At 52.8% G+C, this 15,670-nt stretch overlaps 1 protein-coding gene across 1 annotated transcript in view; it reads left to right on the forward strand.

Annotated features, from left to right (window-relative positions):
• The window catches only part of FGF18 (fibroblast growth factor 18), a 34,035-nt gene extending 19,713 nt beyond the window's left edge, over nt 1-14,322 (forward strand). Inside the window, exons 4-5 of the mRNA XM_033096439.1 lie at nt 6,760-6,866; nt 13,697-14,322. Of these exons, the coding sequence (XP_032952330.1) occupies nt 6,760-6,866; nt 13,697-13,963 (374 nt within the window). The 3' untranslated portion in view covers nt 13,964-14,322. The remainder of the gene's footprint in view (nt 1-6,759; nt 6,867-13,696) is intronic.
• The last annotated feature ends 1,348 nt before the right edge of the window (nt 14,323-15,670 follow it).

Here is a 15,670-nt window from a genome sequence, read left to right on the forward strand (position 1 = left end):
CAGACTCTACTGCCCTGTCCTTGCTCACTCTGCTCCAGCCCCGTGGGCCTTCCCGCTGTCCCCCGATCTTGCCAGGCGTGTTCCTGGTGAAGGGCCTTTGTGCCAGCTGTCCCCTAAGCTGAGAATGCTCTTCGCCCAGATAGCTTCATGGCTTCGGTTCATTTGTCCCTTATCAGAGAGTTCCCATCTCTGTCGCGTCACAGCTCTGTTTCTCTTCCTCAACACTCAGCGCTATCTGACATCCTATCATGTATTTAATTATGTGCTCTCCGTCTCTCCTGTTACAATGCAGACTTCTTGAGCGTAGGGGCTGCTCTGTGTTTTATTCGTTGCTGTTTCCCTATCACAGAGCCAGCCATAAACAGGTGCTCAATATGTGCTTGAGCCACCGAATGCATGGGTGACCAGGATGCACGGATGGCCCAGGTTCACGTCCGGGAGTGTGGCCGGTTGGCATCGCACCGCCTGGGCAAGTGCTCAGCACTGTAGGTCCTCCAGGGCTTCCTCTCTCCTCCTCTTCTGTCCTCCTCGACCATCCTCCCTTCCACCCTCCCAGCCAGCCAGCCACTTATTGTGCAGCAGACCCAGCTTCCCCCAGGGGCTCTCCCAGCTGGGAAGGCACATTTCTCAGTCTAACCCCCTGCCCTCTGTGCTCACGTCCCACAACTTCTGTCCCCAGTGAGGAGTGGCCACCCACACCTCACTGACTCTGCAGCAGAAATGGCCACACTAGAGCTACAGCTAGGATTAAATATAGCTCCCGATCAATCCTATTGATTCTTTCCCTCTTCCTTTCCGGCGAGCCCACGTGGCCTGCCAACCTCCTCGGGGACTTTAGAAGGGGAACCGTGGGCACTTGTGGAGAAAGGCCATAACGTGTGTGTGTGTGTGTGTGTGTGTGTGTGTGTGTGTGTGTGTGTGTGTGAGAGAGAGAGAGAGAGAGAGAGAGAGAGAGAAGAGAGAGAGAAGGAATGGTGATGCTGAAACAGCTCCATAAAGGATTCCTTCTCCCCGACCCCACCCCCTCCCTTCCTCTCCACCTGGTCCACCTTAAGAGGGGAGGAAGGGAGTACAGAATCCGTATGACCTCCTAACGCCTTTGTGGCAAGGACATTTCCTCGCTAGAGGATGATGCCTGGACAGTGGCCAACAGCACTGTCAGCACTGGAATTGTAACGGCCAGCCAGCTGCTGGCCACCCCATGCGGGTCTCAGGTGGGGGCGGGGGTGCTCTGCCCAGCCTCTCACTGGCTCCAAGCTCCCCCAGTGCATTCACAGGTCTTGGGGGGTTTGCCCTGAGGCTGGGGGGTGGGGATGGGAGTGGGGGGAAGTAACCCATTCTCCAGTTTTGTGTTCTTGGCTCCCTTTTTCCGAGTCCTGTCCCCTGTGTCTCTCTTTGTACGTGTCCCTCTGGTTGTCTGGCTGCTTCCTGTATCTTTCCTTGCTGTTTCCTACCCTTCAAACCAAAGTTTTCAAAGTGAGGCCTTGTATCTCTCCCTGGGAGGCCCCGTTAGGAAATAACACTGAAATCAGCCAATCTATCCATCAATCAATGTCACTTCTCTGTTCTCTGCCATCGCTGGCCTGCCACATGTCTTGTCCAACTCTGCCTGCCACTGTCTGAATCTTGGTCTGTTTCAGACTAGCTCTGGAGTTACTCTGCCTGTGTTCAAATCCTGGCCCAGCTATGTGACTCTGGCAAATAACTTAACTGCACAGTGCCTCGGTTTATTCATCTGTAAAATGGGCATAATAGTGCCTACTTCATAGTGTTGTTGTGAGGAGCTAGTGAGACATTCGACGTTCAGACTCTAAGCACAGTGCCTGGCTGAGGGTAAATGCTCAAATAAGAATTAGCTGTTATTTTTTTAAGTTATCATTGTTACTCCATGCATTTAAGAGAAACAGGGAGGCGGAAACAAAAAGATAGCATGTGTTTTTTTTATAGAAAGGGCTTTCTTGCCAGTTCCTTCTTCTTCTCCTCTTTCTTCTCTTTTCTTCTTTCCTCTCTGGATGCTAGAGAAGGGTCCTTTGAGCTCCTGGACCCCAGCCACCGGCAGGTGCTGGGCTCCTGCTGTGTGCTGGGCCTGGTGAGACCATCTCTGTGGGCTTTCCTTTCAGAGGAGCTGGGTTGTGGAGTCCCCCATTTTACACTCACTCCTCCTAGGGTTCATGTAGCCTTTTCTTCCCTTGACCAGATCTGAAGCCGTTTCCGCCTGTCTGGCTGTGGTGTAAGCCTTGGGTGCTCCCATCTCCCAGTATCAGCTCAAAGGTGTCTTTCTCAGAGCGACCCTAGGGACCCCTCCTCTGTCAAGGTGATTTGGAAGTCGAGCTGGGAGGGGTGGGCGCCGACCTTTGCCTCTGCTTCTTCACCCTTAGACCTCTGCCCCAAGAAAGTAATGTCAAAGCGAAGACCTTCCCTGCCTGCCTTTGGTGTTCACTCATTCATTCCCCCAGAAAAGGGCTTGGTGTAGGGGATAAGTGAGAAGTGGGGTAGACAGGCTAGGACCAAGACTTCTCGGTTAGCCTGTTTGAGTCTTAACTCTGTATCACTGTGTGACTTTGGGCCTCAGTTTTCTCACCTGTAAAATGGGGATGATAATGGTTCTAGCCTCGTGGGATTGTGGTAAGGATTAAGGGAGATAATGCATATAAGGTAGTTAGAACAGTGCCCAGCTCATCATGTGCTCTAAATAAACGTAAGTTATTGATACTTCCTAGAGGAGAGGAGCTGAAATAGGCCTTGGAGGTCATCGAGTCCTGGCCCAGAGAGGAACAGGATTTTTCCCTTTGTTACAAGTCAGAATATGCGACTGAGGCTGGGGTTCGGTGGTTGGGAGCTCAGAGTTCTAGGAGTGACCAAGGAAGAGCAGAGTGGCTAAGGGCATTGATTGTAGAATCAGACTGGGTTTGAACTTCTGCCCTGCTTTGATCAGCTGTGTGCCTTTGGGCAAACCCCTTCATCTTCCTGACTCTTGTTTCCTTTAACTCCTAAGTAGTATTACTCACACCTCCCTCAAGAGGCCATTTGTGCTGGAAAAATTTACTGATTGGTCATTTACTGTGAGTCAGGTGTGGGCTACTGCTGGAAATCACAGTGGTGAATAAGCTAGGTCAGGCCCTGCCTCATGGAGCTTACCTTCTGGTGAATAGAGACAGGCAATACAATAGGCAGCAAAGAAGCCAATTTGGAGAAGAGCTCTGAGGACCATGGAGCAGGGGATGGATGGGTGGTGCTAGATGGGGGAGGCTGGTATGGCATTGGATGGCGTGGCCAGGAGGGCTTCTCTGAGGAGGTGACATTTGAATGGCAACCCAGGAGATGAGAAGCTACTAGGGGAAGCTCTGGGCAAAGCACTCTGTAGGGAGAGGGAATAGCAAGTGCAAAGGCCCTGAGGCACTAGTGTACTTGGTGTGTAAGAGGAACAGCAAGGAGACAGGTTGGCTGGAAAGCTGTGGGTGAGGGTGGGAGGTGGGGACTGTCAGCAGGCAGCAGATCACGTGCCTCTTTTGGGCTCCTATAAAGAATCTGGATTTTTAGTGGGTTAGAGATCCCTAGAAGGCTTTTAGCAGGGAAGCGAGGTAATTAATTTTATATTTTTAAAGGATCTCTCTGGCTGATGTGTAGAGAGGAGACTGGTGAGGTAGAATGACAGAGGTAGGGGGCTGCTGAATTGTGAAGACTGGAGGGGGACACCTGGTTGGGGTGGAAGTCTGAGGAGGAGTGGAGTGTGATAATGGCATCACCTCCTCCTGCCTGGTCCGGGGAATTGAGCTGAGCAGAGGTGAGGTGTCCAGCTCTGAGCTACATCTTGGGGGCTTGGGTCATAGTTTATGGGCGTGGCAGTAGCATCCTGCTGAAGACCAGGCAGGCTGCAAGGGGAGTCTGGGGTGGGGTCTCTCTGTCTCTGTGTCTCTCTGTCTGTCTCTCTGTCTGTCTCTCTTTCTCTCTCATTCTGAGAATTGCTGCTGCTATTACTCCCCAAAGACTTTACATAATTCTGGCCCGGCTCCCTCCTCATTATGTCATGCACTGAGTGGAGTCTAGGTCACTCCATGGCTTGCTGCGGTCGGGGGAGAACAGACTTCTGGCTCCCCTGGCACAGCAGCCAGAGCAGACCCTTCCCACGCTGGAGTGGGGGCGGCCAGGCTTGTGGGGGTGGAGGTGCAGTCCAGCCTCAGCCCCAGGCCCTTTGGGTGGCTCAGGCAAAGGCCAGGGCTTCCTGTGGTGGGCTGTGGCTGATGAGTCGTGGAGGGTTGTGCTTTGAGACATGTCTTCCCCGAGCTGGGGGTCCTCCCCTGGAGCTCAGGCCCCAGCAGAAAGAGGCAGGCAGACCTGATGTCAGCCCCTCCAGCCATGTTGCTTCTCTGAACCTCATTTTCCTACACTGTAAAATGGGGACAAAGACACCCAAGGTTGTGGGGATGTGTGACTTCAGTGGGCTCACGTGGGAGCCAGATCGGGTGCATAGTAAGAGCTGTTCTGAGGACAGAGGCTCGGGCATGTGCCGGGGAGGGGCAGACAGAGCAGTGTCCCCTTGGAGTCACTTGCGATTGCTTGGGCCCCAGCCCTGTGGCTTCACCTCCTTCCCACAACCTTCCATTCCTAACCCTGTCCTAGCCTCCGCCCCCAATCTCAGAGAGAATCAGAAAAGGGTCACATATCCCCCAGCCCTGTCCCTTGCATAGGTAAGGAAACTGAGGCTCCCTGTGGGGTGTGGAGGTCACACAACCCAGGGCGGCAATGTCAGAAATGCAATCAGACCTCGTAAGTCCCAGGCCAAGGTCTTTTCTGAGGTGTGTGGTGCCTGCAGCTGGGGGTGCTGAGAAAGTTCAGGTCAGAGGGCACCCCTCGGCGAGGTAAGTTTTGCTTCACCTCCGCCCTTTTACACACATCTGATTTTTAAAACAATAACGATTAGATTATGGATGATTACCCCCATTTTATAAGTGAGGAAACTGAGGCCCAAGGTCATACGGTTAGGAAGTGGGGCCAGGGATTCAAGCCAGATCTGTGTACTCCAAAGCTCTTACTTTCCCTCACACGCTTCCTTCTTCAGAAGCTCCTGGTGTTGGAGACCCTCCTGACCCCCACAGTTCCATTCCAGTGGGGCCTGAGCTGTGACGGGAGGCAGAGAGCAAGCCCCAGAGCTGCTGGGATGTTTGGCCCTGGGCTCCCAGGGACTGAGCTTCCAGGGAGAGTTATAAGTCGTTTGAATTAAGGGGAGCAGGGAGGATGGAGCTTGTAACCCCCTATTTCAAGGTTGGTTAATATTCTTGACTCAGTGTTTACTAGGGATGGGGGAAGGTGGAGAGAAGAATGTTCCCTCCCCCTTGTTTCTAGAATTACGAAATTCTTGTTAGATCTTTAAATTTTATGTAAATTCTTCTTTTTTTCCTTGGAAAGGTGGGGTATCATATTTTAATTAGTAGTGGTGTCAAAGGAGGGCTAGATTAATTATTGGAAATCCTGCATTCCAGATGGTTTTAATTTTCACAGCAGGGCACCAGGGTATATATTTTAAAATTTTTTTATTAAAATCATACCTAGTGTATTTTAGGGGCACTGAGGTCCGCTCTTTGTGGCTCCAAGGATACTGTATTTAGGGCTATGATTTTTGTTATGGAGAAGCAAGTCCCTTGTCACTGAAATTAAAATTTTGTGGGTGAGGGAGGGGCAGGTGCTGGGAAGGAAGCAAAGGGTCGGGGGTGGGAGGGAGGAATGGGGGAGGGGACTATAGGCAAAGAAGGCAGGGGAGGGAGGAGGGGTTGGCCGGGCGTGGGGATTCGAGACCAGAGAGGAGAGCGTGGGCTCAGAGTGCACATGGCCTACTGAAGTCACACAGTACCCTACTGGGGAGGAAATGTGGACTGGCAGAGGGACAGGGAGGGGTCTGGACACAGCATGCCTAGTCAAGGGACAGTCACCTTTGCTCATTTGATGTCAGGGCTTTAGAAGATCAGCTGTGGACACCCCCATCCTGAGGGACGACGGATGGTTTAGTGTGAGGTTTCCTATCCAGGACCAGGGGGTATTGGGTCCTGATGGGACTTCTGGGCTCTTGGGAGTTAGTGACCTTTCAGCCTTGGTGACCTTGATTGAGGAAAGTGAAATATCCTGATGATGGCCTCCCTTCCCCAGGGGCCTGAACCTCTCCTCCCAGGGCCTTCCCCACTTCCCGTGGCAAAGGTCCACACCTTTGGAGGTTGGGGCACAAGCAGAGGCTGCAGACGTTGGCCCTGGAGGAAGGGCCTCTGACCCTAGATGCCCCCCAAGGCAGGCTGTATGTGTGCATGTGTACACGTGTGTGCTTGCGTGCATGAGCATGTATGTGTCCATGTGACCTCACCTACATATGTCTCTGTCCCTTATTCCAGAGACCGTTAGTTCTCTGAGGTTACCTACATGGCTGTCTGTCCTGCTTTGGGGAAAGGAGTAGGGGCTGGGGAAGGTGGGTGATGAGGGCAGGAGAAGGCCACACTGGTGTTTAGCCACAAGGGGCAGAATGCTCCCCGGAGCCATCTGGGTCCCAAGTGGAGTCCAGAGAGGCTGGGGGTGGGAAACAGGTGGCAACAGCTTTCCTCTCCTTGCCTGGGGGGGCAGAGTAATCTAATGGGACCTGCAGAGGCCTCCCCCATGCCTGATTTTGGGGCAGTGGGAGTCCAGGGACAGTGACAGAGATCATGTCGCCGAGTCTTTAGATCAAGCCATTGCCCTGGTAAAAAAAAGAATGTCTTGTCCTCTTTCTGCCTTTCGAAGCCCAGCTCCTAGTGGAGACAGACACCTTCGGTAGTCAAGTCCGGATCAAGGGGAAGGAGACAGAATTCTACCTGTGTATGAACCGGAAAGGCAAGCTCGTGGGGAAGGTGAGTGATGTTCTGGAATTCCGGGGAACTTGGGCGGGTCCCTTCTGGCAGCGCTGGGGAGCTGGCACAGTGTGCCCAGGGCCTTGTCAGCCCCAGATGGAAAACAGGCCCAGTGAGGGTGTGTGTGTGAATCCCACTGTAATCTCTTCCTTTTGCCCCCTTCTCCTCTGTCCCTTTTCCCGCTCCCTGCAGCCTGCCAGGCTGAGGTATCCAAGACAGTGGCTTTGGGGATTATACAGGGCCCTGATCTCTCTCGGTGGATGTGAAGCTCTGGCTGGCTCAGTAGTGGGAGACCCCTCTGGGGGCTTTGGGGCTCCTGGCCTGCGTGTGCCTCATGTCTGGGAACAGGGAAGCAGCAGGCCGAGGGCTGGGCTGCAGCACTGTTTTAACAATCGCCAGGCGTTTTCAGTGTGAGCGGCAGTGCCTCCAGAACCTGGCGGGCTCGTCAGCGCTTGGCCTCATGGTTCTAGTATTTCAGGAAGATTTTATTACTTTGGAATGGGCAAGAGAGCTGCATGTAACAAATTAGGGCAGGGGTGGGGGGGCGGTGGGTTGGACCCACGTGCCAGGGGCTCTGAGCCCCCACTGATGCTGCTTCTCAGTGTCCCCCCTTTTTCCTGGGTGTGCCTGTTGGTGAAATTCACGCACTTGCTTCCTCTGGGTGTTCCAGCGAAGGGTGTTACTGGCAGTAGCTCTATGTTGGATCATGCCTGTGTCCCCTTCTCTCTGCAGGGCCCCTCCTCACCCCCATATCCAACTTGGATAGTGGGGGTCTCTGCTGGACAGGTGGAGGGGGTGTGGAGTGAAGAGTAGACCCCGATTCCAAGGAGGTTGGCATTCGTCTTGGGGGCAAGGCCCAGGCTGATCATTTACCTTATTATACCTTGTTGGGGGTGGGGAATGACCCCAGTTTCATTTAAGCCATGTTTTTGATTTCCTGATCCCCCACTCTTATCCCTCTTCCCCTGTGCCATACCCCAGTGGCTGGGGAGAGTGTGACAGGCCAGGGACCTGAGCCAGAGTATTGTTGCTAGTTAATAAAAGGGGACCACTCGCCTCCGTTAATTGAGCACCTACTTTCTGCCAGCCACTGAGCAAAAATGCCCCCAAATAATCCCAGGAGGTGGGTACCACTACCATCCCCATTTCACAGATGTGGACGCCGAGGTGTGGCCACACCAGGGCACTTGTCCCAGGTCCCACACTAGAGCTGGGCCGGAGGCAAAGCCCAGTTTGGAAGGCAAAGATTCCAGTCATGCTGCCCACACCAACTGCAGCTTCTCAAAGAGCAAAATAATAGTAATCACATAGTGGGATGACGAGTGGTTTTAATTAGTGATTCACTTTCCGCAGCCGGCGAGGGGTCTGGGGCAGGGGCGGCGGGCAGGCGGGCGGGCGCGGGTCCCCTGGCCTGGCCGTGCGTTTCCTGTGGCGGCGCGGCCGCCCCGCGTCAGGCACTTTGTTCTCCTGCCCGGCTGGGCTGCCTCCCAGGCCCAACCTGCTTGCAGTTGTAAGCTCGGCCTCCCCCCACCTCTTTAAAGGAGGGGCACGCGGCAGCCCGCTGTGCCCAGTGCCTGCCGGCCCCTCCCTCTCGTCTGTGCGGTTCCCGGCATCTTGACCCCAGGAGGGCTGTCCTGGGGTTAAAAGAGCAGCCCCGTCCCCTCGGGCCGCTCCCCGCCGCCGGCCGCCCTGAGCCCGCCGACTGGCCTGGCCGCTGAGTCACTGCTTCCACAGGAGCCGGCTCCGATTTCTGCCCCCTCGCCCTCTCTCCCGTCATTAATATTGGGGACGGTTCAGCTGGCGGCAAGGCGAGGTGAGGCACAGCCCAGGGAGGCCCGCCCCCTTGGTGCAGCTCCCCCCAACCCCCTTCCAGGCTTCTGTCTTCTGGGCTAGCCTGGGGGCCTCCAAGGGCACCCCCAAATCCACCTGTCCCGACTTGCCCAGGGCAAGTCCCCTTGTTGGCCTCTTCCCAGCCCAGCGCCCCTCACTTTCTCTGGCTCCTACAGCTGGAAGCCTTAGGTCCTTGGGTTTCTGTTCTTGAGAGACTCCCTGGCCAGTAGGCCCTAGGCCCTGGGCTGCCCTCCTTCCCTAGGTGCTGCCTCTGTTCTGGCCTCGCACCTTCAGGAACCGTTGCCCCAGCTGCTCAGGGCATGAGTGAGTTCCCAGCCTGAGGCTCCACTCCAGGCCTGGCCCCACTGCCCACCCTCAGCTTTCTAAATGGCAAAAGTGATCAGGTCTCCCTTGCCCTCCACCCCCAGCCCGGCTGAGAACCAGTCCCTGGGTCCTTAGCACCTACCCGGGGAAAGGCCACACTACTTGAGGGAGGCTCCCTGGCCTCATGACCCTGCCCTCACCTTCTTTATGCCACAGACACATGGCACTGCCAACCTCGGTTCCCTGGAGGCTTTGTATCTGCTGTACCCTCTGCCAGGACTGCCCTTCCTTCGCCCATTGGCCCTGAGTCCTGGCTCATCCTTCAGCAGCCTCCCTGAGCCCTCAGTGGGTATCCCCACCTGGAAGGCCCGGGCCCCTCACACAGCCCTCTGTTGCTGGTCTGCTCACGTAGGTCATCACTGGCCGTCTTTGGGCCTACATCAGTGGGAACTCATTGAGGGCTGATTCTGGATCCTTCTATCTGTGCTCTGTGTACCTGCCCAAAGGGCTGCAAGGGCACCAAAGAAATAGAAATATGGTTCCTGCTTTCTGAGGATTGACCTTAACCTACAACCAGAATTATACACATCAGTGCCCAGACCTCGCTGTGCCTCAGTGTCCTCACCTGTAAAATGGGAATGATCATGTTGGCACGTAGAGGGACTTAAATGTTAGTTCCCTTCCGCTTTGAAGCCAGGTCATTATGTCACTCCTTCAACAGAGCCTTTTCAGGTGCTCCAGGCCCTTGGCTAGAGCTACCCCACCCCCGCGCCCGCCGCATTGGACCAACCATGTGCCAAAGCTGTGCTCTGTGCCCCTGCCTGCTCAGGCAGCCTCCCCTCGGGGAGGGGCTCCTGCAAAAGTAGGTGCTCAATTAACAGAGGCGAGTGGTCCCCTTATTATTAACAAGCAACAATACTCTGGCTCAGGTTCCTGGCCTGTCACACTCTCCCCAGCCACTGGGGTATGGCACAGAGGAAGAGGGGTAAGAGTGGGGGGATCAGGAAATCAAAAACACGGCTTAAACGAAACTGGGGTCATTCCCCACCCCCAACAAGGTACAATAAGGTAAATGATCAGCCTGGGCCTTGCCCCCAAGCTGAACGCCAACCTCCTTGGAATCGGGGTCTACTCTTCACCCTACACCCCTCCACCTGTCCAGCAGAGTCCCCCACACAGCCATCTGGCCCAGGAGGCATTGCTCCCTTTCATTCCATAAATAGTTGTTGAGCGTGGAGCACTGTGTCCTATGCATTTTTTCCCCATCTCTGGAGACTCAACTCAGATGGGTTTTTCCCTCACCTGCTCCCTCTTGTGTGCTCACTGGTGAGTCCCCCGGGGCAGCAGAGGGCCCCAGACCCTTTCAGAGCAGGGGGGTTTCCCTGCCCCCCACCACATCTTTGTGAAGACTGCTTTGGTTGTAAGCAACTGAAACCCAACTCAAAATGCCTTAAGCAAAAAAAGGAATGTTTTTGCCTATGTAACTGAAAATGTCCAGGGGTCATTCTAGTTTCACACAAGACTGGATCCAGGGGCCAAGTGATGTCATCAGGATTCAGTCTTCACATCAAGTAGAAGCAACAGGACTCTAGTTTGGCAAGAAGGAAGGAGAGAGGATCAAATTGTAAATCACTGAGTGCTTGGGATGGAGAGTCCCTTACTCTCTAAATACTGATCATCTATCTGCCTTGCCTCAGCCTTGAGTCTGCGTGGCTCAGGGTTAGCCCCAGCCGCAGGTATTTTTAAATCTCTGCAGGGGCTAGCAGGGTCACAGAGGTCGTCGGGAGCAGAGGTGAGGGTCAGGCTCAGGGGTGGCCTGCGCTGGCATCTTTTCCTCTGTGTCTGAGTTCCTCGTAGGAACTCATGACCACCGTAGGCCCCACGACTCCTCCCAGGAGCTCCTGAGCTCTGAGGTGTTGGGAGTTTCATCCCGAGGCCCAGCTCCCCAATCCAATAGTAAAGCCAGGTGTGGATGAGCATATCCAAGACCTTGCTTCATGCTGATGTGGCTGTGTGGGCCTGGGGAGGGGAGGTGTTCTCATGGGCAGTGCCCCTTCTGCTGTACCCTTTCTCCTTGTGGGTGTGTCTGGAACTGGACAGAGGAGAAGCGAGCTTCGATGGCAAATTCAAATTCGGTGACAGGTTCAAATCCTGGCTCTGCTACTTACGAGCTCCATGACCTTGGCCAAGCCCTTTGCCTCTTTGAACTCTGTTTTCTTCTACCAGGTAGAGTCTACCTTGGTGAGTGAAGAGGATTAAGTGAAATAATGGATGTGGAAATGTCTGGCCTGTGGTTGGCTATGAATAAATGCTGAATGAATGAGTGGATGAATGAGTAGGGAGACCAAGTGGGCCAGGCAGAGAGCTCCAGCCTTCTGCTCGCTCTGTCGCCTTCTCAGGACGTCCCCAGGACGGGCCTCTCCTAGGTCATGACTGTCTCTGGGACATTAGTAAGGGACCCAGGAGGCAGAGTCTATTTTATTTTAGAGGAAAACCCTTTCCTGTGTCACCCCCACCATTTCTATCCCAGCAGAACTCGCATCCATTGAACCACAAATGCTCTGGGCACTGCTGTCTTGGGTAAAGATCTGTGCTGAGCCCTGAGAGCAACTGAGGAGCAGCCCTGACCTCCTGCCGCTCTTGGGCTGATGAGGAGGCAGGCACATACGGAATTGCTCTGTTTGGGGATGAGAGGAGGAATGGCTGCCAAGGGAGTCCAGATGATGGAGTATGTGAGCCCAATAATGCTTGACTCTTGAATGGAATCTTGAAGGAAGAGAGGAAATAGCCAGGGAGACAGATGGCAGTCAGGGAAGGCTTCCTAGAGGAGGTAGTTACTGAACTGAGCCTTGAAGGATGAAAGCAGTTTTCCAGACAGGTATTCTGGGTGGGGAAGCAGCATGGTGTGGCCTTTGTTCCATTTGCTCTAACTGTTCCATCAAGACCGGCCAAGGGACCTGGAGGCAGGTTGGATAGGTAGGTTCCAGAATTATCCATGGGGAACCCAGAGTCCAGAGACCACTCCCTTCTACCCCCATTACACATATGCTCTGCCTTCCCTTTCTGCTCACCTTGCCCATGTCTCCCAGACCGTCCTCCCATCCCCACCTCTGCTTGTTCTGCAGCCTCCTCGAAAGATCTCATCCTCCAGAGAATGTTTTCTTACCCTGCCTGTCCCTTTCTGCAAAGTTCAGCACTTTGTCTGCAGAGCCCAAGCTTGCCCTCTGCTCAAAGGTGAACGTTCCTGGAAGCTCCAGCCCGTTTTCCACTTCAAACAAAAGGCTGGAACTCGCACCTCAGTCTCTACGCACAGCCAGACTGCTGGGCTTCCAACTTGGCTGGTCATCTGCCCGGAACGAGGAGTGGGCCCGGCCTAAATTTGGAGATGTTAGTTGGAAACTCGAGTGCTCCTAATTCAGGCCTTCCAACTTTGTGTGTTTCTCACTCTTCCACATCAAGCAATTCAGCTGTCTCAGGGAGGAGATTCAAAGCCTGCCTCCCAACCACCTTTTGTCTAGATCAGATCCAAGGAAAGAAGCCAGACTGTCCGAACCACCTGGTCTTCAGAAATAATTCAGCAAGTTACTACTGTGTGCCAGGCTCACTTACAAACATCATTCCTCATCACATTTCTATGATGCAGGGGTCCTTGTCCCTGTTTGGTAAGGCAAGGAATCCGAGGTTTAGAGAGTGGAATTAGCTCACCTGAGGTCAGACCAGGAAGCATTCTAGTTGATTCAGCTTCTGAGTCTGAATCTCGTGCTCCTTGGCTGGCATTGTTTTCCAAGGAGTTCATGAATCTGCTCTGGAGACTTGACTCTCAGAAGCAAGGGCACCAGCTTTGGAGTTTGGCCATGCTTTAACTCTTATTTTGGGGAGGCTCTCACCCCTCTTCACACCAAACATTAAATGCACCTTAAGTGTGATCTATATTTAACTATATAACAGTGGAGTTGAGCAGCTGACTTCATGTTAAATTTGTGCACATCTTTTGGACTTCCTTTCTTTTGTGATAGAACACAATCTCAACTGGATTACAGGAAATGAGCTACTATTGGCCCACGTGACAGTGAGGTAACTGGAGCTTCAGCTGCAGCTCGGCCCAGAAGCTAAAGGATGTGACGAGGATTTGGTTTCTGTTATCCTCTTACTCTTGGCTTTGCTTTCTCCCTGCTGGCTTTGTTGTCAGACAATATTTCCCCTCGTGGTGGTAACAGGGCTGCATTCACTTCAGCCATACATATTCCCCAAGTTTAAATTGGCCTATGGTTTTATGCATCACTTACACAAAGGTCTTGAAGAGCACTGATTGGATGGCTCAGGCCACATGTCCAGCCCTGAACCAATCGCCGGAAATGATGTTATGATTGGCTAGGTCTGGGTCTCTTGTTCTAGTAGCGTTGAGGTGGAAGCCGCTGGTTACAGGGTGGAGCATGGGGAAGGGATGAGTTTCGGAATGATATGGGAATCTGTTACCTCACTGGTCGTCAGGGAAGGATGTAGGGGCCAATAGGACAAGTCTACTCCACAGATCCAGGAAGTGAAATTGCTGAGGCCAAAGTTTGGGTCAGGCCCTCGCTACTCTGTTGCCCCAAACCTTGGCCACCTGCCCATGTATCTGTGCCCCTGGCACCTGCCCTTCCCCTTCTTACTCCTTCCGATCTCTTCCCCTACAGCCTGATGGCACCAGTAAGGAGTGTGTGTTCATCGAGAAGGTCCTGGAGAACAACTACACAGCCCTGATGTCAGCCAAGTACTCCGGCTGGTACGTGGGCTTCACCAAGAAGGGACGGCCGAGGAAGGGCCCCAAGACCCGGGAGAACCAGCAGGATGTGCACTTCATGAAGCGCTACCCCAAGGGGCAGGCAGAGCTGCAGAAGCCCTTCAAGTACACGACAGTGACCAAGAGGTCTCGGCGGATCCGCCCCACGCACCCCGGCTAGGCCTCCCCACCGTGCCCCCCCCCCCAGGTGGCTCTGGCCCACACTCACACTCACAGAGAACTGCATCAGAGGAATATTTTTACATGAAAAATAAGGAAGAAGTTCTATTTTTGTACATTGTGTTTAAAAGAAGACAAAAACTGAACCAAAACTCTTGGGGGAAGGGGAACGATAAGGATTTTATTGTTGACTTGAAACCCCCAATGACAAAAGCCTCACGCAAAGGGACTGTTGTCAACGCACAGGTGCTTGTCTCTCTCTTGGAACAGACAACTCTAAACTTGTCCCCAGAGGAGGACTTGAATGAGGAAAACGACACTCTAAGAAACCAAAGTCCTTTTTCCCAAAGGTTCTGAAAGCAAAAGAAAAAAAAAACAAAAAAAAAAAAATGCAAAAAAAACAAAACAAAACAAAAACAAAGAGAAAGTAGTACCCACCCCACCCCCACCCCCAACAAACTCCCCCTCTTTCCCAAGCCCCTGTCCCTGCCCCAAACTCCAACAAAAATCGCTCTCTGGTTTGCAGTCATTTATTTATTGTCTGCTGCAAGCTGTCCTGAGACACCGCGCAGGGAAGGCGTGCCCCTTGGAATTCTCGGCGCCTCGACCTCCGACGACAGACGGCCTCGTCCAATCATGGTGACCCTGCATTGCTCGCAGTTCTGGAGGATGCTGCTATCGACCTTCCGTGACTCACGTGACCTAGCACACCAATGATAAGGGAATATTTTAAAACCAGCTATATTATATATATTATATATATATAAGCTATTTATTTCACCTCTCTGTATATTGCAGTTTCATGATCCAAGTATTACTGCCTCAACCATTAAAACAATCGACAAATTATTTAAAAAACCATGAGGCATTGAGTGGTGGCCAGGGGCAGGGTGCCCCCTTTGTGTTTTGTTCTTTTTGGTCTATGGTCTTTGCACTGAGAGCTGGTGCCTTGCTCATTTGTTAGTTGGTTCATTCATTCATCATTCATTCATTCATTCATTCACTGATTCATTGAACATCTACTATGCTCCAGGCACTGAGAATGTAGCTTTAAACAAAGAAAATGGACCTCCTTGCCTTCCAGAGAGATTACATTCTAGCGAGTCATTGATTCGATGATTGATGCACTCATACGGTCACATACATGTTCTCTCACATACATTTACTTGGCTTCTCTTATGTGCCAAGGCTCTATTCAAGGCACTGGGAGTTTATTAAAGAACACAAGCAAACATCACCAAGCCCGCAGGGCACTTCTCTTACAGCAACTCATTGTTGCATTCATTGATTTATTCATGGATTCACTTATTCAACAATTATTTACTAAGCACTTACTAAGTGCCTACTCTTTTAGGTACTGGGAATTCATCAAAGAACAAAACAGACCCAAAACATCATGCCTCACGGAGCTTGCAGTCTAGGGATTGCTGACTGAGGCATCTGTGGAGTCCAGATGTGTCCTGTCACCTGTGTCCATCTGCCAGACACAGGTTGAACAAGGCAGTGGTGGTCCCCGTTTTCCTCCATCTCCTGGTGGAGAAGTCACAGGGCCCAGGTCAGGTGGGGACCTGGTGTTTCTCTTCCCTCATGGGTACAATTATGTGACTATAACTGAATCAATCATCGAATCAGTGACTCATTGGAATGTCATCTCTCAAACTGCTTTGTTCAAGGCTGGAGCGTGAGGAGTCCGTCTTGTCTCTGTGAC

The sequence above is a fragment of the Rhinolophus ferrumequinum genome, chromosome 24, assembly GCF_004115265.2.
Source record: "Rhinolophus ferrumequinum isolate MPI-CBG mRhiFer1 chromosome 24, mRhiFer1_v1.p, whole genome shotgun sequence".
NCBI lineage: Eukaryota > Metazoa > Chordata > Mammalia > Chiroptera > Rhinolophidae > Rhinolophus > Rhinolophus ferrumequinum.